Genomic DNA, 24,995 nt, shown 5'->3' on the forward strand with positions numbered 1-24,995 from the left:
ATGGGGACAGGGACAAGGACAGAGACAGACAGCAAAGGGGACGAGGAGCGAGAGGCGCTGACGGTGAAGGATGGGACAGTGAGAGGGACGGGAAAGAGGCCGCGCCAAGGGACCCGGCGGCCGCGCGGAGGGGACTTCCTGCCCAGCCCCCACCGCAGGGCGCGGGGGTGGGCGCGTGGGGGGGGGACAAAGGCGCACGGCGGGTCTAGCCAAAGTGTCCTGAGACGTCCGAGGTGCTGCGGGGAGAGGGCGGGCCCGGGGGCTCCGTTTGTCAGCCCTATTGACAGACGTGATGGGGTTTCCGTCCGTGATCAATGATTCTCATCTCCGGGCCGAATGAGCCGCGGGGCGCCCATCCATCCCCGTCAGCGCCGCGCGGCCGCAGCCGCCCGAGGCCCCGCCCGCCCCGGCCCCTGCCCTGCGCCTGCCCCGGCCCCAGCCCGGCTCGGAGCAGCGAGGGCCCCTGGCGGGCCGGGCCGCCGCGGCCCCCCGGCTCCCGCTCCGCGGCGCCCCACTTCGGGGGCGCAGTCCCGCGGCCTCGCGCCCCGCGCCCCGGCCTCTCCCCCGTCGGCGGCGCCCCGAGCGGGCCCCTCGGGAACAGCGGCCCCGGGCCCCTCCGTCCGCTCCGCACCTGGGCCGGGGGCGTGTCCGGGGCGTGTCGGGGTGAAAGTCACCTTCGGTGCCCCCAGCCGGGCGGGAGGGGGCGCGCGGGGCGCGGCGGGGATTGGCGCGCCGCGGAGCCCCGCCCCCGCCCCCCGCCCGCGGGAGTCAGACCCAACTTTCTCCCCCGCCCGCGCCCCGCCCCCGGCGCCGCGCTCCGCGCCTCTCGCTCAGTCCGCGGGCCGCGCCGCCCGCTCCCGCCGCCGCCGCCGCCGCCCGCCGCCCCGCGCCCCAGCCCGGCCCCCGCCTGCCCGGGACCCGCCCTGCCCGCCCCGCGCGGCCGCCCGGGAAGATGCGGCTGCTCCCGGAATGGCTTCTCCTGCTCTTTGGCCCGTGGCTCCTGCGGAAGGTAAGGGCGGCGGGGCTGCAGCGCCGGCGCGGGGGTCCCGGGACGCCCGGGTCCCGGAGTGCTGCGGGGTCCGTGCGGCCGCCCGGCCCTCAGCTCGGCCTGTCCCAACTTTGCGCGGCGCGGGGGACGCGGACAGACAGACTCCCGGATCCAGGACCGGCGCTCTCCCAGCGCAAGTTGGCTGAGGGTGGGGGGCCGGGGTGGAGGCCGGGCCGGGATCCGGCCCCAGGCGCGGCGGCGGGGGAGGGGACGAAGCGCGGCCCGCGAGTGCGCCAGACAGAGCCGGAGTGCGAGACAGACCGACGAGCCAGCGGGGTGTCAGCCTCGCCGTCTTTCCGCGCCAACCTCGCTCGCCTTCCTCACTGTCGGTCCCGCCACCCCACTCCCCGTTTGTCATTTCTCGTTTCTGCACCTGTCACAATGCCAGGTGGGCACCGTGTTCCGAGCAGAGCACACACGGCCGAGCTCACGCGCGCACACGGACTCACAAAGACACGGCCGAACTTGGCCCCGGTCTCCCATCACATTTCCCTCGGAGACACCGTCAACCCTGCCCGACCTGGCAGAGACACACCCCCTTTTCGCACCCCGCTGGTGTGGGGGAGGGCCGTCTGGAAGGGGAGTGTCGCCTCGTCTCTCTTCCCGTTCCTCCAGGTCCCCCCTCGGCGGCCTCTTGCCCTGAGGCTCCAGGATGAGGACCCAGGGGCTATGGGGGCCCAGACCTGGCTCCCCCCCCCCCCCCGCGAGGCTTCAGCCTGTGTGAGCATATGTGCGGGCGTGGAGCGTGGGGCACGGGTGCACCTGTGTGCCTGCGTGTGTCCTGGGAAGCCAGGCTTGGGTGGCCAGTGCTGGGCCCCAGGTGTGGTGCTATGGGCTTGGCTTTGCACGGGTGGGGTAAGCGCCCCCTGCTTCTTGTTCCTGGCAGTGGACCCCACAAAGAGGGCCCTTGGCCCTGGCCCCTTTTCCCTTTCCTTCAGCTTCCCATGCTCAGGGCTGTCCTGCTTCCTGTACCCCAACTGTGACCTAGCTAGTTTGGGAGCAGGCAGGTGGCTTCCCGAATCCCCAACTCTACGTATCCCAATCCCCTACAGGGTCTGGAAGGGGGGGATTTCTCCCCCACCACCACTGGTACCCCTACCTGCTCAGCCCAGTCGCCCCCAGCGGGCACCCCCAGCAGCCCCAGCAGGCCAGAGGCTGCCCTGGTGAAGCTGGTGAGAGCGCTCTGTTCTCCCAGACCCGCCTGGTGACCTTGAAGGGCTGCAAGCTGGGCAGAGGAGCCCCCTCCCCTGGGGGGAGCTTCTTTTAGACTTGCTGCCCACCCTGTCCTTAGGACTACAGGGGGGTCTGTGCCCCACAACATGCCCATGTGCGAAGGTCCCGGGTGGGAAGGCGACAGGATGACCCTCCCCTACCTCCTCCCTTCTCCTTTCTCCCCATCAAATAGACTCCCCTGCGGACAGATCTGGTTTAATTTTCTTTGCCCCCTCAAGGGGAGTGAAACATCTGGTGGGGACTTGAGGGAGAGTAAGCCTGAGGGTGTAAGTGATGGGGATCTATCTGAGTGGCGGGGGGAGCTGCAGCTGTGGACCCCCGCGTGAGAGTTGGTGGGGGGTGTGTATGCTGTCTAGGCCAGCTTGTGTGCAGATAAGAATGTGTGTGTGTGTACACACTGTGGGTGTGCGGGTACGTATAACTGCGGGAGGAGGATAGAAAACTGTGTCGAGTATCGCGTGTGCTTGTATGCACTTGTGAGTATGGCGTGTGCACATGTGTTTAGCCCAGGGTGGGTCTCAGGTGCATCCGTGTGCCGGGGCATGTGTATTGTATGTCTGTCTGTATGCGGGTGTCTGGGGTTTGCGTGCTCTGTCTATGTGTTTGAGTGCATCCGAGTGAGGGTACACGATTGTGAGCCTCCACGTACATTCACGTATCTGAGTGTGTGCCTGTGTGCAGTTTGCACTCAGGGGTGTCTCAGTGCCAGGATTGGGAATGAGTGAAAGGTGAGGCTGAGCCGGGGTGAAGGGCTAGCAGAGGAGAGTTTACAGGGCAGCTCTGGGAGGCCCTAACCCTCAATGCGAGCAACCCTGCCACCAGCCATCCTGCTCACACACCCCCTCCTCCAGGAGCGCTCGCCCTCCGCCCTCCTTCCGGGCTCTCCCGGTGTCCTCTCGGGCCTGGGACTCCTGACTTGCCGTCCCTGCAGCTCTGGCCTCTGCCGGGGCTTCTTGGGAGTCTTTCTAATACTGAGGTCTTCTCGCCCTCTCTGTCTCTGTCTCTCCCACCCCCTGCCAAAACGGCTGCCTTCTGGGAGAAGTGGCAGGCAATCAATAGTCACTAATCACTAATCACTAATCACTAATCACTAATTAGCTGAGGGAGGGCAGGGGCGGGGCCCTGTGGGACCATCCAGCTCCATCCCGCCTCGGGGAAGGATTAGGCCTGAAGCGAGTCTGGCAGAGCCAGCTGGCCCCAGCCCCTGGTCCAGCCACCCCCTCCTGCCTTCTCCCCCACTCAGGCCCCCCAACTAATCTCTGGCTGGGCCACTTAGACACGCACAGCCTGGGCCAAGGCCGGGAGCTGCCGGCGGGGATTTGGGGGGAATCAGGGCCGCAGCTGGGCCTGGGGCACAGGGAAGGGGGGCGCTGTGGCAGCTCCCTTGGGCCACAGCCTGACAGTGGAGGCGAGGCCCCTGAATGGGAGGGGAACCCGTTGGAAAGGAGAATTTAGAGGGTCATGTGGTGGTGGGGGCAGGGGGAGAAGCCAGAGAAACTAGATGGGGTGACTGGGGAAGAGGGGAGGTAAGTGGGGAACAGAAACGCAGGTCAGGGTAATTGGGCAGTGGCGAGATGACTGTGGAAAGAGACCGGGTAAGGGGCAAGAAGGTGGGGGAACTTTGGGCAGAACCCAAGCCACTCGAGATGGGTAGGGTCCCTGAGGGGGACAGGGTAACAGAGAGGGGACGAGATCATGAGGGAGGGATCCTGGGGGTCAAGCGTTGCCCGGGACTGGGGGGAAAGGGGGGGGGCGTCCCGGGCGTGGGGTGGGAGCAAGCTGCCGGTGGGGATGGGAACAGGGCGCGCTACCTTGCGCGCTGGGAAATTGGCGAGGCTCCCCCTCTCCCCCGCCTGCCCCTCCTCCACCTCCCGCCCACTCCCCCCTCCGGCTCCGGCTTCGGGAAATTACATCCCTGCTCCGCAGCTCCCCTCCACCCGCACCGCGCCCCGGAGCCGGCGCCTTTATAGGCACATTTATTGCAATAATAAAGTGAGGCGCGGGGCGGGGGGGGCGGGGGGCGGCCGTTCCCGGGGGGACCGCGCCGGCTCCTGGAAGCAGGGAAATAAAATAAAATAAAATAAAATCAAAATTCAGATAACGGCGAGCCTTGCGCTGCAGGCCTCCTAGCAGGCGGGCAGGCGGGGCTGAGGGGGAGGGGGCGCCTGGCCCAAGGGCAGAGCCCACCCCACCAGCCGCCTCCGCCCCCTGTGCCCTAGCAGGGTCTGCAAAGAGGCATCTGCGCCTCCACCTGCCCGTCCCCCTCCTGTAGCCCAATCCTGCCAGGTCTTCTGCCTCTGCCTCGTCTCCCATCCCTGTCCTCAGCTCCTGTCTCCCATCTCCTTCCCCGTCCCCCATTTCCCGTCGCAGTCCTCATTCCTGTGCCCCTGGTCTCTGCATCCATCGATATCCCTGATGTCTGCCCAATAACCACTCCCCACCCCCCATTCCTGGTCCCACCCCATCCTGCCCCCAGCCCCAGTCTCTGCCCCAGCCTCATCCTGCCCGCTCCTAATGCCCACCTCTCACCCACCATCCCTGTCCCTCCCATCCCTATTTTGGCCCCCATGGTCATCAGCCTGGTCCCTACCCCACTGGCAGCCCTGTCTGTGCCCCATGCTGGTGCACATTCCTGATCTTCTCCTCCATGCCTGTCCTTGCTGCATCCTCACCCCTGCACCCTCAACTGTGCCTGCCCGCTCCCCAATCCCAGCCCTCTTCCATCTCTGTCCCAGTCCCCCCCCCGCCGCCCCAGCCTACCCTGTCCACCCACTCCTGTCCTCACTCCCTTCTCTGTCCCTGGTTCCCAGCCAGATTTTGGGCTGCCCCGACTGCGGTGCCCCTACCTCTTTCTGGGTGCTGGGGCTCAAGAAGCTGTTCCCTCCCCTTCCCCAAGCCAGGCCCGGAACACTGTCCCCTCCTCCACCACGGGGTGCTGCTCCTTCCCCCACCCGGAACGCCGAGCAGCCCCACCTGACCCCGCAGGAGAGGAGCGCGCCGAGGCCCCGGGGAGGTGCGCCCTGCAATGCGGCTGGGGGGCCGACAGCCCGAGCGTGCCCCCCCTCCCCAGTGGTTCCAGCCCAAGTGAGCCCCTCCACCCGTGGAGTTTGTTCGCAGCGAGACGCAGCCTCGACTCCCCTCTGGTGCGTGGGCTGGCCTGCCTTGGGGGCAGAGAGCTCCCCGCGGGGCTCGGGGCGAGCAGGGACCTGGAGGAGCCTGGGGGGGGTCCCCCAGCCCCCTCACCACCCCGCACCTCCCCTCCCCCCCCCCCCCCCCCCCGCACCGACAGCTGTGCTGGCCTCTCCCCTCCGCAAATGTCACCGCGCCCAATTAGCTTAATTAAACCAGCTCCAGAGCGAGGGGTGCCCATCCTCAGACAACACCCTGCTCCCCCTCACAGCCGCAGCGCCGGGGGACGGCTCCTCGGGCACTGGGCGAGTGGGCCCCTCGCCACCCTGTCTTCCCCCCGCGCCCACCCCAGCCACGGGGGCGAGAGACAAAACCTGAAGGGCAGAGGGAGAGAACCACAGTTAGAGGGACAGGAACAGAAAACCAGGATGCAAGGAAAAAGTGAGAGACGGAGAGAGTGAGGAAGAGACTGAGAGACAAAAAGAGACTGAGGGAAGAGTCAGGGGAGAGAGCGAGCGAGAGACAGTGAAAGAGCGAGAGCGAGAGCGGGAGAGAGAGCCACGCGAGCAAGGAAGCCAGAGGGAGGATTTTATTTTATTTTATTCCATGTTCCCATTTCTCGCCTCGTTTCCTCGCAGACTCCAGCCCCTCCCTGTCCGAGCCCCCCCACCAAGGTCGCTTCGACTGCCCCCCCCTTTTATCTTGGCCGGCTCCTGTGGTGGGTGGGGGGTGCAGGTGCCCAAAGCCTGGGGATTTGCTGGGATCAGAGAAGCGGAGGCAGCAATTTGTCTGAGATCAGAGTGGGGGATGCCCTGGCGCCCCTCCCCACCCTGCCAAGCCTCATCCCCTCCCCCAGCCCCTTGGAGCAGTCTCTGGGCCGAGCGGAGGCCGGGAGGCCTTGGGCTGGGTGCAGAGCGGGGAGGAGGGGCAGGGCGTGCAGGGGCTTCGGAGGCAACCGGGGTTCCAGCAGCAGGCAGTGGGGACTGATGCAGAGCTGGGCTGGCTGGGGAAAGTGCAGCAGTTGGCTCAGAGGGGTGAGGCAGCTGGAGGTCAGAGTTCAAGTGACCCCACCCTTCAGCTTTCCCCCACCTCCTCCTCCCATACCCTCTCCCAAGCGCAGGCCCTGCCCTTCCCAAACCGACCGTGGGGGCTCAGACCCCTCCTTCTGGGAGGGCACCTCGCGCCTGCCTCCCGGTAGTCTGCCACCCCTCCCTCCAGGCCCTGTCAGGCGGCCAGCTCAGGCCTTTCTGAGTCGATCACTCTTGCTGCCCCCACCCCCTCACCTGGGCTGGGAGGAAGGATGGATGGGAGGAGGGATGAGGGGGGCGATAAATATGTATGATGAGCGGGTGGCGGCGGCATTAATAACCCGGGATCGCAGCGCTGCAGGAACGGGGACCAGGCGGTAGAGATTCTAGCCCAGCAGCTTGGCTCTACCACTCCTGGTCCCCTTGGACATGGCATGTGCACACAGAGGGGGGCACTCGTGCTGCCAGGCCTCCTTACCCACCCAACGCTCAGCCTGCAGGCCAGTGTGGGAGCCACACCCCCCACCGTTCACCTCACCCACATATACACACCCCAAACGGAACACGCGGTCACAAACCCTGTAGAAAGAGCTTGCCGCATGGACAGAGGATGATAGGAGCGCACACGGAGCAAACGACACCCCAGGCGACAGAGCACAGCTACCTGCAGGCCAATATACACAGACCTGCAGCAACCCAGGCACACAGCCACACCCGTCAGAGGGACACACACAAGCCTCACTCAGACCAAGGACACATTCTCAGCCAACCTAGACACACAGACAGATGTGACAGACATGCAGGCACCACAGGCAGACACACAAACACCCCTGACGGGCAGGCACGCACACACACAACCACTCCAAGAAAACAGACACACACACATAGCCATGGCAGGCTGACAGACACACAGCCACTCCAGACTGACACACAGCGCCCCCTCCCCCCAACACACGCGGACCGCAGCAGTCAGGGCCACACCAAACGCTGGCTAGCCCGGGCTGACTGACACGCTCGGCTCCTCTCCCGCCCCCCGCCCCCCTGGCGGAGCTGCATCTCCATATTTCTTCCTCTCGCGCTCTCCCCGTCTCCTTTGTAACTGGCCACCTCCCCCCCCCCCCCCCCCCCCCCCCCCCGCCCCACGCCCGGGATAATTGATGGCCCGGGCCAGGCCCGGACGCTCTCGCCTCTAGATCCATCTTGTACTCACGCCCGCGCTGTCTCCCCGATCGGCCGCCACCTGGGACGCGCGGTGATGGGCGGGAGCGGGCAGGGGGCGCTTTCTCCCGCCCCGCGGAGCCCAGGGGAAGGACCTCCAGGCGGTGTCCACCACCACGGGAGCGATGGGGGCAGGGAGGGGTGCCCGCTTAGCCTCCGAGCCTCGCCCCCGGAGCCCTGACTCTCCGATTCCTCTCCGCTGGGCCAGCGGTTGCCCGCGCCACCTCCACGGCAGGGGAGACGGAGCCCGGGCCCCGGGTGGGGCCTCCGTAGTCTCCGCAGAAGCACTGGAAGGCCTTTGTACCTCTTTCTTAAATGCTGGTGTTGACAGTGGCCACTGCCTCACTTGGAGGAGCCCAGCTTCTCGCTGGCCCATGACCAGGAACCAGCCAGGGTCCAGGTTAGGGCATCATATCACAGATGTGGAAACTGAGGCCTGGATAGATGAAGCTGACCAAGACGGCATAGCTTGAAAGGGTCAGACATCTTACTGGAACGCACACCCTCTGAGCCCCGCTCCCCCCCCCCCCCCACCCCCACCCCGACCGTTCTATTTGGTCCTCCTGGCGGCTCTGGAGAGGGGTTGGCGCGGGCAGGGCTCTGGCGGGGTGGCCAGGGACAACCCCAGCATCTGTGCCCTCCTTCTTCTTGGTCCACAGGGCGTCAGTGCCCAGATACCGGAGTCCGGGAGGACGCAGTACCTGCAGCTGCACCCCGCCGCGGCCGGAGGCGGCGCCCCTGGCCAGCAGCTCCCTGCGCCCAGCTCTCCCGACGGCCTGGGCACGGCGCGCGCCTGGAGCTGGGCCTGGCCTGCTAACCACACGCGGGCGCTGGCCCGGGCAGGGGCGGCAGGGGCGGCAGGGGCGCTGCCCGCACAGCGCAGCAAGCGGAAGCCGTCCGTCAAAGCGGCCCGCGCCAAGAAGATCTTCGGCTGGGGAGACTTCTACTTCCGCGTGCATACCCTCAAGTTCTCGCTGCTGGTGACCGGCAAGATCGTGGACCACGTGAACGGCACCTTCAGCGTGTACTTCCGCCACAACTCCTCCAGCCTGGGCAACCTCAGCGTCAGCATCGTGCCACCCTCCAAGCGGGTCGAGTTTGGGGGCGTCTGGCTGCCGGGCCCCGCGCCCCACCCTCTGCAGTCCACGCTGGCCCTGGAGGGAGTGCTGCCCGGGCTGGGACCGCCGCTGGGGATGGCAGCGGCGGCGGGCCCACTCCGGGGCGCGCTGACCGGCCCGCTCGGGGGCACGCTGGGGGTGCCCGGGGCCAAAGAGTCACGCGCTTTCAACTGCCACGTGGAGTATGAGAAGACAAACCGCGCGCGCAAGCACCGTCCGTGCCTGTACGACCCGTCGCAGGTGTGTTTCACGGAACACACGCAGAGCCAGGCCGCCTGGCTCTGTGCCAAGCCCTTCAAAGTCATCTGCATTTTCGTCTCCTTCCTCAGCTTTGACTACAAACTTGTGCAGAAGGTGTGCCCGGACTATAACTTCCAGAGCGAGCACCCGTACTTTGGATAGCTCGCTCCGCCCCCACGGCGGCCCGGGGCTTTCCCCTCATCCCGGCCCCTCCCTCCCTCCATGGCTGGGACCCTCCCCCTGCCCCCTCGCTCCTGGGCCGCGCCCACCCCGTCCACTCTGGGGGTGGCCTGGGTCCTCTTTTCCTTATGGGGGTGCCCACGGGGCTGGGGGTAGTCCTCTCCGCTACACCTCACAGTGGAGGGGCTGGAGCGCAGCTCCAGGTTAGGGCCAGGCTTGGCGGTGGTTCAGTATCCCCTTTGTCTGCACTTGGTCCCCTTCGCTCCCCTGATGTTGAACTTGTGCGTTCCCTTTGCCCGCAGCTTTAATAAGGCCTGGCCTGGCATCCGCATCCCCCCTTTCCTGCCCCCATGTGCTTGTCCCCCGGTTGCACCCTGTCGCCTGGCAAAGACTGGCCACCTATAAACTCCGGCCTCCTCCCATCCCCTCTGCCTACCCCGCTGTGTGCCTGCCCCCTTCTGCCCCTCACCTCGACTAGGGCAGCTCAAGCAGAACTTCTGGGCGGGGGCGCTCCGCCTGGCCCCTGCCCTCTGCCAGCCTCCCTCCTGTCCTCGCGCTCCAGCCCCACCTGCCCCCCTCCGGCTGCTTCCTCTCGGTGATAATTTTTTCTATGCCAAAACAGACGCGGGAAAGGGAACAAAATAAAGTGAAATCCAATACGCGACTGTGTGAGACCTTTGTAAGGAAGGGGGAGGGCGAGTGTGGGCCTCTGCCTGGTCAAGGCCTCTTCCCTCGGGCGGCTTGTGGGGAAACTGAGGCAAAGACTGTCAGAGCTAGGACCTCGGAGGTCCTCCAAGACGGGATGAGAGCGAGATGAGGACAACTCTTTGGGTAAGAGTTCTGCCTAAGGGGGGACCCTAAGGGGGCTGGAGTGAACCTGCAGCACACAGGGTGAGGGTTCGGCTGAGAGGGGTTGATTCCGGAGAATCCAGTCTGGGAAAGGAGTATTAGGCCTGGGATGGGGTGGAGATGCAGGGGCGGCGTAGGCGGAGCGCTGACAACCTGCTAAGCTCCGCGGGGCCGGCGGGAGGCGGCAGGTAGGGAAGAGAGGGACCGGTGTTTGCGGCATCTGGAGTCATCGATCTTCCTTTCCCTTCCTAATTTCGTGGGCGCTGAGTTTGCAGACGGATGAGGGGGAGGGAGGTCCGGGATGAGGGAAAGGGGGAAGGGCCCGGCGCGGGCTGGGAGGGGCGGGGCCGCGCCGCCGCCGCGCGCCTTCTGCGAAGCCGGCCCTCTTCAGCCAGCTGCCCACCGCCCCGCCCCCGCCCCCAGCTCCCTCCTGCAGACCCCGCTGCTCGTTTTATCCGCCCCAAACCAAGCCCGGGCGTTAATTGGCTGCGGCCTCATTATCAGTTCTCAAGCTCCGGGGCCGCCCTCCCCTCGGGACCCCTGGCTGGGGTAGAGGGAGGGGGGCGCGGACAAGCTGAGGCACAGAGCGACTCCTCGCCTGCCTTCGCCTGGCATCTCGGGTCAAGGTACCGACTCGGAGAGGGCGCTGTTCTCCAGGGGATTACTTACTGGCTCCAGCGGGAAACTGAGTCAGAGGGAGTCTGACCCAGGCATCCCAGGAAGTGAAAAGTCGTAAGTGGAAAATAAATACCTGCTGGCTGGGTGGCTGGCTGAATGACAAGATCAGCTGAAAGGAGGAGGGAGGTGGGAAGTGTTCTGGATCAGAGACTGGAGGAAGAACCTTGCTTTCTCCTAACACCTGGCCTATTGCTGGAGAGACCTGAGAAAAATCTGAGGCTGGAATAAGAGGGAAGGAGACTGGAGGTAAAGTGTGTGTGTGTGTGTGGGGGGGGGGGGGGGCAGGAGGTTCTGAGGCTCACCGTGGGGTGGGAATGATTGGAACTAGCAAGTTAGCTTATCTGGGCCTCAGTTTCCTCACTCATAACTTGATAATAAAATAGCATGGCCTGGGGATTAAATAAGATTTTGCGTGTCAACATGCTCTGTGGTGGATTAAACTCTTCCTCTTCCTCTGCTTGACACACCTGCTTCCTCATGGCTATCTCCTCCTCCAGGGACATTTCAGAACAGAGTGAAGTGCCTCCTCCTGTTACTGCATTTGTCCCATTCTGTTGTCTGTTCACCTCATGATGTCTGCAGCAGGTGCTGTGCTCTCTTTATATCCCCAGAGATATAGACTTTTGGAACTGGAAAGGACTTTCCTTTAAGCCTGACTTCGTTTGGATAAAGCCCATAAGGGAGGGACTCATGGACCTCTCAGGGTAGGTTCCCAACTTTGGGGGCATCAGAATTGGCTGAGAACTATGGTATAAATACATGAGCGAGCGGCCTCTCCTCTCACTCAGTGGATGTGGGGTGGAATCCAGGCACTTGCCCACCGGGCTGACACACAACCAAATCTCTCCTCAGTGATCCTGCTAAGCAGTGATTTGGGGAAGCACTACCTTAGATAGCAGTATTACTCATCGGTCCATCCATTCAGTTATTCGCTAGACACTCAGGGAGCTCCTGGCAGTGTCAAGCCATGTGATAGCCCTGGGGATAAAAAAAGCATGCTACCTGCTGGGATATCAGAGGAAGGGGTGGGGGGGGAGGGGGGGGGAACGATGACACGGACACAATTCCTCACAGAGCTGGAACTTGAACTCAGGGTGCTTTCCAGAACACCATAGCTCTCCATCTTACACAGGAGTTTTTGTATCTCCCACAGCACCTAGTAATGCCAAGTACCCACTAGGTACTCAGTGAAGTTTTGTTCCTGTACAAGAGGAAGAAAAAAAAAAAACTGAAGGTCTTCAGGGTAGTGAAGGGATGGGTATCACCGAGTCTTTTATCTTTCAGACAAGGGCGTCTGACCCTGAGGCTACAGATGGGGAAATGATGTGGAAGAAGGGGAAAAAACTACAATTTCCAGACGGCCGTAGAGGCGCCACCTCACGCATGCGTAAATCCCTCCCCTTATGTCCGTGGCTTCTCCGGCGGCTCTTGATGCGCATGCGCTTTCTGGTCGGTCTTCTTCCGCCCGTCTTCTGCCCCAGGCTCGAGTTGGTGACTGGACCTCACGATATCCGACCGTAATGCTGCCCTTTTGTTTGTGCTGGGGCGGCCCGGGTAAGGCTGGGGCTCCGGAGACTGGGAGAGCAGTGGAAGGAAAGCCCTCCTCCTTTCCAAGTTCTTATTCACAAACTCTGGAGTTTTCCGGTTTTCCACGCACGTGTTCTGGAGTTTGGGGGAGTGGAGCTGAAACTAGGGGATGCTAGTTTGAGACCCCGGGCACGTGCGGGTGACCTGGGCCCATCCTCCCCATTTCCGCGGACAGGCGCCCCAGAGCCTGGTGCCCGCTCATTTCACGTGGCATTAAGGGAGGAGACCGTGCCAGATGCCCCGCTAACCCTGGAGGGACGAAAGAGAGGGGTCTCCAACGTGGACCCACGAACTGAGCCTTTCCCCCCAGCTCTGAGCGGTGCAGATGATGCAACCCGGTCCTGCTGCTTGCATCAGGAGGCTCGCAGCTGTGCGGGCCCTGTGTGGGAGGGAGGTGGAAGGGACAAGGGATAGGTTTTGACTTCCCTACCGGCAGACACTCCCTCACACACAGTGCTCTTCCCCAGGGATTGCTAAAGGCCTGTCCTCCCACTTCCATTTCTCTGGAAACCAGCTTTACAGCCGGGGCCTTAACCCTGTCAGCTTGGCTTCTTCCCACCCTACTGGGGTAGCGGTTTACGGAGGCCCTGCAGGAAGGCCCTTTAGCTCCTGTGGGTGGGGAGGTCTGGACCTCCGCCGCCCTCCAGTGAGTTCTGGAGACGCGGGCTTCTGGAAGACAAACTTTGCACTCTGAGTTTTGCACAGTGGCTCATGGGGCAAGGTATGGGGAGGTTCTGAGGTGAGGTGAATGGACCGAATCAGAACCACCCCCTGGACATTGATCTCAGCCTTGGCTCTGGAGCTGGCTTTTGAAGGTGGAGGTGGGGGTGGTGAGAACTGGAGCGTGACATCTGCCTGCTGGGTTTAGAGCCAGGATAGGCATTGCTGAGGGTGGCTGGGAGACAGTTTGTCTGGACTCTTCATCTCACTCTGACTTTTCCTGCCCTTAGCCTCTGCAGAGATGTGGCCAGCTAGTCAGGATGGCCGTACGAACCCAGCACAGCGAGGCAGCCCAGACCCAGCCTGGGGAAGCGGTCAGGGGCTGGACAGGCCAGGAGAGTCTGTCGGACAGCGACCCTGAAATGTGGGAGCTGCTGCAGAAGGAGAAGGACAGGCAGTGTCGTGGCCTGGAGCTCATCGCCTCAGAGGTGGGACCTGGGGAGAGGGGGCAGGGGTCGGGCCATCCCGGGTGCAGGAGATAACAGGTCATCTTACTGATATGTCTCCAGATCAGGGTCTTCTTGCTGGGCCTTACTTCCCTCTCTCCTTACTGACCTCCAGACCAAAGGCAGGACAGGTCAAGGTCATGGGGGAGAGGAGGGGCCTTAGGGAGCCTCCAGAGCCTTCCAGCTACTGATCTGATCCCTCCCTCCCAAGAAGAAAGAGGGGCCTAGCAGCACAGGTTCAAGTGAACAAGTCGCCTTGCTGGGGACACACCCATCACGTCGGCTGGGTTTCTGAGGATGCTGCCCCAGTCTGGCAAGAAACTCGGAATGAGCAGAACTTTCTGTAGTCTGGCTCTGCCCTGCAGCTTGAGGCTTCAGCAGGGTGGGGGTATGGCGGTCCAGGGAACGGGCTCAGGTCTTGTGCAAGAACCCTGACATTGACCCCCCCACCCCCACCCCAGAACTTCTGCAGCCGAGCTGCGCTGGAGGCCCTGGGGTCCTGTCTGAACAACAAGTACTCGGAGGGTTATCCTGGCAAGAGGTGAGGGCTAGGCGCCAGGGGGCTGGACGGCAGCATCAGGGCAGGTGCTCCTGGGGGGACACCTACCTGTATCCTCCCAGGGTATATGGAGGAGTGACCTTCCCAATCCTTTGCTGTTGGGAGAGAGGGGGGTAGTGGAGCCCTTTCCCAGTGCCCTTACGTCCCCTCCTCCCATGGCAGGTATTACGGGGGAGCAGAGGTAGTGGATGAAATCGAGCTGCTATGTCAGCGCCGGGCCTTGGAGGCCTTTGATCTGGATCCTGCGCAGTGGGGCGTCAATGTCCAGCCCTACTCGGGGTCCCCAGCCAATCTGGCTGCCTACACAGCCCTTCTGAAGCCCCACGACCGAATCATGGGACTGGACCTGCCTGATGGGGGACAGTGAGTGTGTGATGGATATGGTGGGAAGTACGGGCATGGGAGACAAGCCATTAACTGAGCACCTACTGCGTGCCATGCTGATGGAACTGGCCTCTCTCTGATCCACAAGTTTCAGTGGGTGTAATGAGGGTGGCACATGCTCAGAGCAGTGCTTCAGGGACGGAGGCCTTTGGAGCTTGGCAGGAGGGGAGTGGTTAAGTCTGGGGGTCATTCCGTCTGAGACCACCTTACTGCCTCCCCCTTCCCAGTCTTACCCATGGCTACATGTCTCCCGTCAAGCGGATCTCAGCCACATCCATTTTCTTTGAGTCCATGCCCTATAAGCTGAACGTGAGTGCTCTAGGGTGTGTGGGGGTGGCTGCTTGGGTCCCGCTGGGAAGGGGCCAGAGCGCTGGGTGGCTGTCAGGGCTGAAGGGGAGAGTGAGCTGCCCTGCTTCCTTCCCAGGGCTTGAGCTCTTTATCCATCTGTCTAGCCCCAAACCGGCCTCATCGACTACGACCAGCTCGCCCTGACGGCCCGGCTTTTCCGACCACAGCTCATCATCGCTGGGACCAGCGCCTACGCACGCCTCATCGACTACGCCCGAATGAGAGAGGTGGGCGCAAGGCGGGGGTTGGGAGGGTGGGGGGAGGGATTTTGGAGAAGGGGGGGTAGCCTTTTGGGGGGGGGGCAGGTTAGCCTTGACCAGGCCCATCTGGACCCTCCCCAGGCTCAGGTCTGTCTCTGTACCTGCGCAGGTGTGTGATGAGGTCAAGGCGCACCTGCTGGCAGACATGGCCCACATCAGCGGCCTGGTGGCAGCCAAGGTGATCCCCTCACCTTTCCAGCATGCGGATGTTGTCACCACCACCACTCACAAGACCCTTCGGGGGGCCAGGTCAGGCTCCCCTCAGGTCAGGCCGGGCCATTCCGGTTTTCACGCCCTACCTTGGGGCGTTGTTGAGCTGTGACGGAGAGAGAAATTCATTCCCCCCTGCTGCACGCCCACCCACAGCCCCAGCTGCTCTCCCCAGTCTTGCAATGAGACTCCTTGTCCTGCCCCATGGTGGCCATTCTCTGGCCGGGAATTGGGGGGTGGGAGTGAGGAGCTGAACCCGCCACCACTGGAATCCAGTACCCCCAGCACAACCAAGGTGGACTCTGAGTCCCGTCGGGGGCCCGGGCCAGCCAGCTTCCTCTGCTTTCCCCATCCCTTGCTCTTTCTTCTCAGCTTCGATTCTGACCACCGCTCTCCCACACAGGTCAGGACTCATCTTCTACCGGAAGGGCGTGCAGGCCGTGGACCCCAAGACGGGCCAGGATATCCCTTACACATTCGAGGATCGAATCAACTTTGCTGTGTTCCCATCCCTGCAGGGCGGGCCCCACAACCATGCCATTGCTGCAGTTGCTGTGGCCCTGAAGCAGGTTGGGGAGCCTGCCAGTGTGGGGCGGGGGGTGGCGCACTGGCCTGGAGGCTTCGGCCTGTGCCTTGCTACCTGACACTGAGGCTGGAGGGAAGGAGGGGCGGGGATGGGGGGGTCAAGTCTGAGGCCACAGGGGCTGTGCGGGTGGTGGAAGGGCAGAGCTGGGGTCCGGACCTCGGGTCACAGGTGCTGCTGTCCCATCCCCAGGCCTGCACCCCCATGTTCCGGGAGTACTCTCTGCAGATTCTGAAAAATGCTCGGGCCATGGCCGATGCCCTGCTACAGCGAGGCTATTCCCTGGTGTCTGGTGAGTCGGGGTGGCTGAGGGCCCCCGAGGCCTCAGGCAGAGGCCCCGGACTCACCACCCTCTGCTTACTGTCTCCTCTTAGGTGGCACCGACAACCACCTGGTACTGGTGGACCTGCGGCCCAAGGGCCTGGACGGAGCTCGGGCTGAGCGGGTGCTAGAGCTTGTGTCCATCACTGCCAACAAGAACACCTGTCCCGGAGACCGAAGTGCCATCACACCCGGGGGCCTGCGGCTTGGTGAGACCTGGGCTTTGAGGAGGGAAGCTCTCTCACACCGGGGGGGCTGTCTGGCAGCTTTGGGCTATGCTAATCCTCCTCCTGCCTCCCTCCCAGGGACCCCAGCCTTGACTTCCAGACAGTTCCGTGAGGATGACTTCCGGAAAGTTGTGGACTTTATAGATGAAGGCGTCAATCTTGGCTTGGAGGTGAAGAGCAAGACTGGTGAGTGGGCAGGTCCTCCTGAGCCTGCTGGTTTGTGCTCACCTGCCTGCCACCTCCCCGGCTGACCTAGCTCACTTCCCCAGAGAGAGCTTCCACCCCTTTTTGTCTTGCCCCTCTCTAGCCAAGCTCCAGGATTTCAAATCCTTCCTGCTCAAGGACCCAGAAACAAGGCAGCGGATCGGAGACCTCAGGCGACGGGTGGAGGAGTTCGCCAGGGCCTTCCCCATGCCTGGTTTTGATAAGCAATGAAGGCACCTGGGTCACGTGGCCCACAGACTGGCAGTTACTCTCCCTCCACCTTACCTGGGTTAGTGGAGGGGAAAGCCTTTTTTTGCAGGGGGCAGGGAAGGCCTCCAGCTTGGGAGAGCCAGCTCTAATCCTCCTTCCCAGAATTCATAGCTGAGGAGAGCAGCGAGACTTAGAAGGGGAGCCTGGGGCTTTGTGCCCTAAGTCTGCCGTTATCTCAGTGTTATAGGCTCCTTGCTCTTTCTTGGGGGGTGGGGGGCAGGGGGAGAAAGGGAGGGAGTTACTCTTCTGAGCCAGTAGTGGTAGGCAGGCACCCCCTTCCTGTTTTTACCTAATAAAATGCTAACCCACCCTGAGTTTCTATTACTGTGGTAGGGATCCCCAGGGCCTGGTGGTGATTTGTCTCCCTCACGGTGCTCCCCCCTTCCCTCCCACCGCCACCACCACCACCGGGACCCCCGGGGCTGCAGCCTCCTCTCTCTGTCTCTGATCAGAGCCGACACCAGACGTGATTAGCAGGCGCAGCAAATTCAATTTGTTAAATGAAATTGTATTTTGCCCACGGCTGCTTCTGTTTGATCCCTGGGGACCGAGGGGAGCAGGGGAGGGGCAGGGAGGCCCAGGTGCGAGGGGGAAGGGGGTGCCGTGGGCGGGCAGGCAGCGGTTTCAGGCGGCGGGAGGAGGCCTTTCTCCAGGGGTAAGTGCCCTGGTCCCCAGGACCAGCCCAGCCGGCGCAGCGCCGCCCCTGGGCGGGCACTGGGTGCCTGAGCTAACGTGGGGCTCACCACGTCGCCGCCTGGCCCGCGGGCCCGCTGGCTCTCCACTCACGTTGGTCATGCTCCACACGTAGCCAGGGCCACACCCTGGAAGGCTCGGGATGGGGGAGGCCCCGCTCCTTTTGGGTTGCCCCGCCGCTGCCTTCCTCCTAACACATCCTCCTCCTCCCCAGCGTGGGACCCGAGCGAGCAGAGGGTCAGAGGCGCTTCCGCTGCTGGGAGCAAGGGGCGCGCGGGGGTGGGGCTGCCTCCCCCCGCGTGGGAACGGGGCCTGTATAAGCGGGAGCTGAGCGGGGTGGCCAGAGTGGTGCCCGGGGGCGGGGGGTGCTGGCAGTGCCAGTGGAAGAAATGAGCAGGCTGGCGGCCGTGGTTGACATCCAGCGCAGGGCTCCAGCTCCTCCTAGAAGTCGGGCCGGTCCTTCTTCAGCTTCTTATAGTCAGTGGAAACTGCAAGGAACTAGGAGGAGAGGGAAAATGGGGTTGCACTGGGCACCCTAGGTGTCTTTGCAGCAGGGCGCTAGAGATGTGGGCCCTGGGACCAAGGTATGAGCGGGTGCGGGTATAACCCTCGGGCCAACGGGCGGTACCTTGTATTGGTCGTTGGGGCTCAGGCGGTTCCAGGGCTCTGGGTTATTCTTTCGGTCCCAGCTGTGGAGTGGGAGGGCAAGAGTTAGGGTGTCCTCTCCCGGAGCCTAGACTCGGAGCTTAATAGGACCCCCACGCTCCGCCAGGGTCCCTGCCCCTCCCAGGCGCCTACCCTGGGGGGAGGGTGGCATTTCCCAAAGAGTCACAGGGAAGGGGGCACGTTAGCGGGCGCTGACAGGCGAGACAAGAAGCCTGTCACCATTGTCAGCGTGGAGCCCTGTGACAGCCTGACTGAGCCTGGCCCAGGGATTCCCTCCCACTCCCGCTTCCCTAGGTTGGCCCAGCAGAGCAGAGCTGCAGGGAAAAGACGCAGGTCCCAAGGGGCTGGGCTGGCCCTGGGTGCCGTGGAATCCCCACCACTCGCCCCGGACCTCTGGGCTCCAGCCCAGCGTGGGGTCCTGGTGCCACCCCAGGTCGCTGTGGTGCCCCTGGCCACTCCACAGGCCACCACCCTGGGGCTCGGGCACAGAGATGGAGGTCCCCAGAGGCCTGCAGCAGGCTGAGTGGCATCACCATGGCAACCAGGCCAAGTAGGGAGCCACTGAGCAGTGGGCGGCCAGGTGGGCGCAAGGTCAGGATCTCCTGTGTCAGGAGCAGGCTCCAGCCCTGCCCCCACTGTGCACAGCCGGATCCCACTGTGCCAGGTACAGTGGGGGTGTGCGGCCTGGGGAGCCGCTAGGGCCACCCACTTCTGCGGTCCCTCCAAGGTCCTCCTGTCCCACCCCAGCCCCCCTCGAGGCCTAAGCCCAGCCTTTACCAGACGTCCGGGCTGCGCAGGGCGAGGCGCAGCAGGTAGAGCGCGGCGCTGCCCATGCCCAGGCCGATGAAGCTGATCATCGGGATGAGCTGCGGGGAAGAGGGGGCACTTTCAGGACAGCCCCCGCCCCGCAGTTTCGGATCCATCGACCTGTACAAGCTTTTCTGCCCTCCGCCCACCCCCATCGGTCTGGTGGCCCCTCCCTTTGGGAGAGGGGACCTGGGACCTCCTACACCGGAGCCCCCGTGGTCCCCCTCACCCCACAGCAAGGCTGTGTGCGGTAAATACCAGAGTCGGGCGCATTGCAGGGGTGGGGTGGTGGCCCCCCGGGGGGAAATTAGGCACATTGGAGGAGTTGGCAAGAGCCAGGGAGCTGGGGGATTTGGGGGCCAGGGACTTTGGGAGCGTAACTCACCGCCGGATGTCTCTTAATCTGCCGGTAGAGGCGCGCCCCAAGACTGGTTCCCGCCATATCGCCTCTCCAGCGTCTGGTCCTCTCCAGCGGCTCCGCTCCCTCCCCCATCCTAGGGTCCCACCCCTGGGGAGGGGTCAGCCCTGCCCCGCCCCGCCAGGCCCAGCTCGTCCCTTCTTCAGGCTCAGCCTACCCTCACCAGCTGCCCTCCTCCCCCAGCTCCAGAGCAGCGAGGCAGTGGTTGGGGCAAGACGTTCCCACCTCGCCCCTCTCCTCCAGATGCTGGCACCCTGACCCATGGACGCTACCACACCTGGGACCTTGGGCCATGCGAGGGAGATGCCGCAAAGGTGCAGGCCCCCGAGACTGAGAGGAGCCCAGAAGGGACCTAGAGTCCTGTCGTGGGACGGGCAGGCGGGCCTCTAGCAAAGTACACGTGTGCGGAGGGCCCGCCGGTGACATCGGGAAGAGCATCTGCAAAGCTCTCTGGCTGGTGTAAGGAGGGGGTGGAGACAGACTGTCACCACTAAAGCTGCCCCAGTGCCTCCTGTCCCGGGTGGTGTTTCCAAGCTGCGTTTGGCCTGGGTCCAGGGGGGTCGGGGGCCAAGGAGCCGGGGACACATCTAGAATCTGACTCAGGACAGTCAGTTAGCACCGTTTTAGGACTTGAGAGACTTGCTTGCCCTGCCTCCCTCTGGTAGAAGTGAAGGTGGAGCCACCCAAGGAGGCGGCCCTCTGCCTCTGGCTGTGGGGAGAAGAGAAGGCAGTGAGAGGAGAGAGTCAAGGAAAGGCAGAATAGATGTTGGAGGAACGAGAACGAGATACAGGCAAATGTGGAGCGATTGACTCTGTTTGCGCTGCCAATTCAAGTGTGTGCTGCGCGGCCCCCACCTTTGGGGAATCGCAGTCTTAGGAAGGCAGGGCCCGAGCCCTAAACAGTCCTCACTCGCAGGCTGCAGCCGGATCCCCCGCTTCTCTCCAGAGCTAGCCGGGTGGCGGGTGCGGGCAGGGCGAGCTGTGCATCTACCGCTGGGCCCCTCGGGGTCCAGGGAGGGAGGGGCGCCTTCCTGGGAGCGACCCCCTCCCCTTCCCCGGCGCTGATACCTCCCCTGACAAGCGCGGCTGTAATTAGGCTGCGGGGTCCCGGGCTCGCCGCCTCCCTCCAGCGGATAATGAGATAAAGTGTCAGAGACACGGCGAGAACAAAGAGACAGAGACTCGCTGCGCGGCGTGTGGGGGGCGGGGAAGGGGGGCTGACAGGATGTCAGAGCCTCCAGCGGCGCAGAGCCCGGCCCTCTCTGGGCGCCCGCACCCCCAGGGCCCTGCTACCCGCCAGCCCTCCAGTCCCTGGGACTAGGAATCAGCCCGGAGCTCGAGCTTGAGTTCCAGGGCCGCGCCTCTGGGCTGCACATCTGGGGCGCAGGACGCCGCCGCGAGGGACGCCTGGCCCCTGTTCGGCGCCCTTTGCTCCTGACCCTCGTCCTCCCCGCTGTGCCTTTCTCCAGCGTCCCAGTGCCCAGGGCCTGGCGCGTTCGGGATCCTCCGTTCCTCCTGCCCAGCTTCAAGCTCCTTACTCCATTCCTGCTCCGGCCTCTCCGCGACCCCCTGACCCTTCACCTGCTCTGGTCTGTCTCTGGCCCCTGGTCTGGGACCCTATTTCTAGGACCCCTCTATCTCTGGTGCCCACCTCTAGATCGTGGCTTCTGGGGGCCGGGCCGAGACACAGAACTCCTTGGGGCCCAGATCCCACCTCCTCCCCTCACTTTCCCATCGGAAGGACCCAGGCCACGCTGGCCGAGGAGCGGGGGAGGGACCGCAGGAGTCATTAGCCGCGGATTGGGCGCGGCCGCACCCCGGCGCAAACGGAACACTGCACCTCGCCGCGACCTGACAACACAGCTGGGCGCCGCGGGGGCAGAGTGGGGCCCCGGGGGCCGTGGGCACGGGCGCCCCCTGGGGGCCCCATGCCAAGTCCTCGGGGGAGAGGCCTCAGGTGCCCCCTGCCGGGACGCGTCGGCCCTGCGCCCCTTGCGTGCGGGCGGGTAAGTCTTCGCCTGGTGCATGGGTCTTCTCCAAACCGCCGCCGCCGAGGCAGTGGGTTCTGCAGCCTCACTGCTTGTGATGGGCTGTGGGGCCTGGGTGCAGAAAGAGGACGCGGAAGCTCCCTTCTCCCTAGCAGCGGCGCGCGGCACCCAGGCTCAACTTGGTCCCTCTCGCTAGGCTGGGCATCTCCGGGCTCCGGGGCTCGGTCTCCACTCTGGTTCAGTGTTGCCGCAGGAGACTGCCCTCCGCCCTCTGACCCTGCCTGCCCCGGCTTCTGGCTGCCCTTCTTTCTCTTTCTTCTTCAAGCTCTGTCTGTCTGTCAGTCTGTGTATCTTTCTGTCTGTCTCCTTCTTCCTTCTCATTTTGCCTCTCTCCCCTTGCAGTTCCTTCTACCTGGCCTTGGCCCTCTGCATGCGTTTCTCTGTATCTTGCTGTCGCTCCTTCCCACTACATCTCCCTACTTTGCTCTCTATAAAGTCTCTCTTCATAAATGCCCATCTCTCTATCTCGCCCCCTCCCCATCCCAGCGTTATTCCTATTCTCCGGCTGGCTGCACCTGGGGGGCTGCAGCAGCCCGGGGACACATCGGGCATTGCCCGAGATCCCCCTCCTGGTCACCTCCACATGCCCGTCACCTCGATGCCGCCTCGGTCTTCCCGCTGCAGCTTGGGTCGGGGAGGGGACGCGCCGGAGGGAAGACAGAGTGCCCAGCATCTGCTCAGGAGCCCCAGGGCTCCTGACCCCCCTCTCCCGCTACTAAGGGCGCCGGGTCCCGAGGCTCCGAAATGATCATGATTGCATCAGCCAGGCAGCCACGGAGCCGAGAGCCGCGCGGCAGGCGAGCGAGCGAGACAAAGATGCCCGCGCCATCTGTTTATGCAAAGCGCTCTCCGCCAGGGACCCCGGCGTCCCGGCGCCCGGCCCGGCTCGGAGCACAGGGTCAGGAGCCCGCTCCCGCCCGGCGCCCCCGCCACGCGGCGGCTTTCTCCCTCTCCAGCACCCGAAGCGGCCGCGGGGCGAACCGGGCGGGGAAGCGGGGGTGTTGATGTGATTGGAGCGGACGCGGCTGTTTCTTCAATAATGGATGGAGATGATGCGGACGGCGGAGCCGAGTGGGCCGGGAGAGGAGAGAGGAATAGAAATGGGAAGAGGAGGGGGCGGGGGCGGGAGACTCACCCAGACACACGCGCGTCACACTGTCATTTGGATACACGCTGCGCGGCTCACACCCAGGCACACGCCCACGCACTGTCACCGAGGCACACGCACCTGCAGGCGGAGATACCAGAGCAACACACATTCACCAGCGGCCGTTCCCGATTCTCGCTCACACGCGGAAATGCCCACATGTGTGTACATTCAGGCGCGAAGACTGCACAACACACAGAGGAGCCAAAGCACAGATGCACTCCCAGACACCTAGATACCCAGGGGCATTGACAGAAATCCTGCAGATGGGGGTGAGGTGGGGCGGCCATGGTCCAGACTGACAGGTACAGACACACACTCAGGGCACACACTGCACCTGGGGCTCTGATAGACACACCTCATACAGCTGGGGCACAAGCACAGACACACATCACACCAGGGGCCTAGACAACCACAATCCCCAGGGTTACAGACCCCCCTCCCCCCCACACACACACTCCTGATAGGCAGGAGCTGCCTGTGCCTGGCAGGTGGAAGGTGGCAGCTAGGTCGCTGAGCTCCCGGGGAGCCGACCTCCTTAGCCTTCCTGTATAATAAGGCAGTGGTGACAGGAGGCACCTGGAGCTGTGGACTCGGCAGCCTGTCAGCCCCACTGTACTAGGTTTCTGCCAGGGACCCCCCAATCCGGGACAACCTGGGACCTTTTTTCTGGGTCCCCTTGGACGCCCTGGTGCAGGTTAGCCAGCCTGCATCCCTGAGCAGTTGGTGGTGGTGGTGCTGATGGTGGGGCATAAGGGGACACGGGCAGCTGTACTAGGAGAACCCCAGGATCTTCAACACCGGCTCCAAGGTGGTGGTTGAAGAGCAGGTCGTTTTAGATCCCCCTGGTCCCTCTATCCTACTCAAATTTCCGACTTCAAGAGAGCGCTTCTTTGTTAATAGTGGAGCGGGCCCTGGTGGGGAGTGGGCTGTAGGTTATGTCCTGGATCTTGCCACTCTGGCCCCTCCTCCCGCCTGTTTTCAATTCAGTCTGCTCCTTGGCCCAGACTTATGACCTTTGGCGCGTGCGGCAGCATCATCCATCAGGCAGGCCGCCGCTGGCGGGTTGTAGGGGCTTTGGGGACTTACACAGGGTCGCTGTCGCGTCCGCGCCCCTCTCCTGGGACCTGCTCTCCAGAAGGCGGCCAGCGCTCAACCTGCAGGCGGGGACGGGGGCGGGGCTCGACCTTGGGGCTTGATCAAGACGCTGGGCCTTGAGTCCCCGCCCCTGGCACCCCAGCACCCCTCCTTCAAGCTCAGCACAGCCTGCCTCTCCGCTCCTGTTCCCCCCCTCTCTCGGGCCCTTTGCTTAATTTCCTATTAACTGCTGATAAATCCAATTAAACCGCCGCTCTAATTAGGGACAGCTGCCGGCTCCGCGAGGCGGGGGAGGGGGGCGCCCCTCGAGTGTACGGGGAGAACAGCCGCTCTCCCTGCTCCTTCGGCACCCCTCCACCAGCATCACCGCCCAATGAGCCAGGAAATTGGTTTTGCTTCGGCATTGGGGGGCGGGGGGGGGGACGCTCCAGGATCTCGGGGGGCTCTGGCTTTGAGTATCTCAGACCGTTTGATGAAGAGAGGCGATCCAAGCCCTGGACGTTTCTCTCCCACACTTTCGTGGTATGCGGGTCCTGAGGTGGGGTGGGGACAAGAGGCCAAAGGCCTGATTCCTGTGTGTGCTGTGTGTGTGTGTGTGTGTGTGTGTGTGTAGGGGTGGGGTGGGTTCTGATCTGGTTCCTATTCCAGCCCGAGAGTGATAAAAGGGCGGGGCTGGTGCTAAGTCTTTCTTTATGACCCCGCCACGGCCCCCCAGGCGTCCCAGACAGTCAAGGGCAAAGGGAAAAGGAAACAACCAGTTCTGCAGTGAGTCCTCTTCGGTGTCCCCTCCCCCCACCACACCTCAGCCTTCTGCAAGGAAGCGGGGCGCCAGTCCCGCCCGCCTCCTCCCCAGTCCAGCTGAGCCTCTGCCCTCCCCCCGCCAGCAGCAGATGGTGCCCGGGCTCCCGCTGCCAACCTTGCTAGGCGGTGCCAACCTCAGGCCTGGCAGACAGCGGGCATGAGAGAGAAGCAGCTCCTGGCTGGCCAGGCCGACCCTCCCCCACTCGCCGTCAAACCCAAGACCCCCGCCTGCCCCACTACAGCGACCATCCCATGCTGCCTCTCACTGATCCGTTCCCAGGTCCCCAAACTCCTCGTCTCTTTCAGCTCCCTTCCCTACACCTACCCGCTCTCCGCCACCTGCCGCCCTGACCGGTGCAGGCGCATTTGCATATTTGCATATGCAAATAAAACATTTGCATAAGGCGCGCCGCAGGGGGTTCTCGGCGAGAGCCGGGTAGCTGTCTGCCCTGTGCCCTCTCACTCGGTACCTGTCGG

General features: G+C 63.7%; 3 protein-coding genes across 4 annotated transcripts; 2 read left to right on the forward strand and 1 right to left on the reverse strand.

The window, feature by feature from the left end:
* NXPH4 (neurexophilin 4) lies at window positions 1-9,851 on the forward strand. Its single transcript, XM_058309112.1, has 5 exons — window positions 1-78; window positions 440-663; window positions 835-1,009; window positions 2,101-2,220; window positions 8,316-9,851. The coding sequence occupies exons 1-5, from the start codon at window positions 1-3 to the stop codon at window positions 9,174-9,176; spliced, it is 1,458 nt and encodes a 485-aa protein (XP_058165095.1). The 3' UTR covers window positions 9,177-9,851.
* Window positions 9,852-12,109: 2,258 nt separating this feature from the next.
* On the forward strand, window positions 12,110-17,149 carry SHMT2 (serine hydroxymethyltransferase 2). 2 transcript variants are annotated; one of them, XM_058308299.1, is made up of 12 exons: window positions 12,110-12,238; window positions 13,259-13,456; window positions 13,936-14,015; window positions 14,196-14,396; window positions 14,645-14,726; window positions 14,870-14,992; window positions 15,135-15,274; window positions 15,639-15,804; window positions 16,011-16,110; window positions 16,193-16,348; window positions 16,445-16,552; window positions 16,674-17,149. In XM_058308299.1, exons 1-12 carry the CDS (start codon window positions 12,125-12,127, stop codon window positions 16,799-16,801), a joined length of 1,596 nt encoding a protein of 531 aa, XP_058164282.1. In that variant the 5' UTR covers window positions 12,110-12,124; the 3' UTR covers window positions 16,802-17,149. The 2 variants fall into 2 exon arrangements, with proteins under 2 accessions (XP_058164282.1, XP_004466224.2); XM_004466167.5 differs by having other exon boundaries at window positions 12,168-12,275.
* A 178-nt stretch (window positions 17,150-17,327) lies between these two features.
* Window positions 17,328-23,650, reverse strand: NDUFA4L2 (NDUFA4 mitochondrial complex associated like 2). Its single transcript, XM_058308300.2, has 5 exons — window positions 22,608-23,650; window positions 19,392-20,133; window positions 18,977-19,065; window positions 18,162-18,222; window positions 17,328-18,031 (listed from the first exon to the last, which is right to left on the reverse strand). Exons 2-5 carry the CDS (start codon window positions 19,497-19,499, stop codon window positions 17,975-17,977), a joined length of 315 nt encoding a protein of 104 aa, XP_058164283.1. The 5' UTR covers window positions 19,500-20,133; window positions 22,608-23,650; the 3' UTR covers window positions 17,328-17,974.
* Between the last annotated feature and the right edge of the window lie 1,345 nt (window positions 23,651-24,995).

Source organism: Dasypus novemcinctus, chromosome 12, assembly GCF_030445035.2.
Source record: "Dasypus novemcinctus isolate mDasNov1 chromosome 12, mDasNov1.1.hap2, whole genome shotgun sequence".
Classification (NCBI taxonomy): domain Eukaryota; kingdom Metazoa; phylum Chordata; class Mammalia; order Cingulata; family Dasypodidae; genus Dasypus; species Dasypus novemcinctus.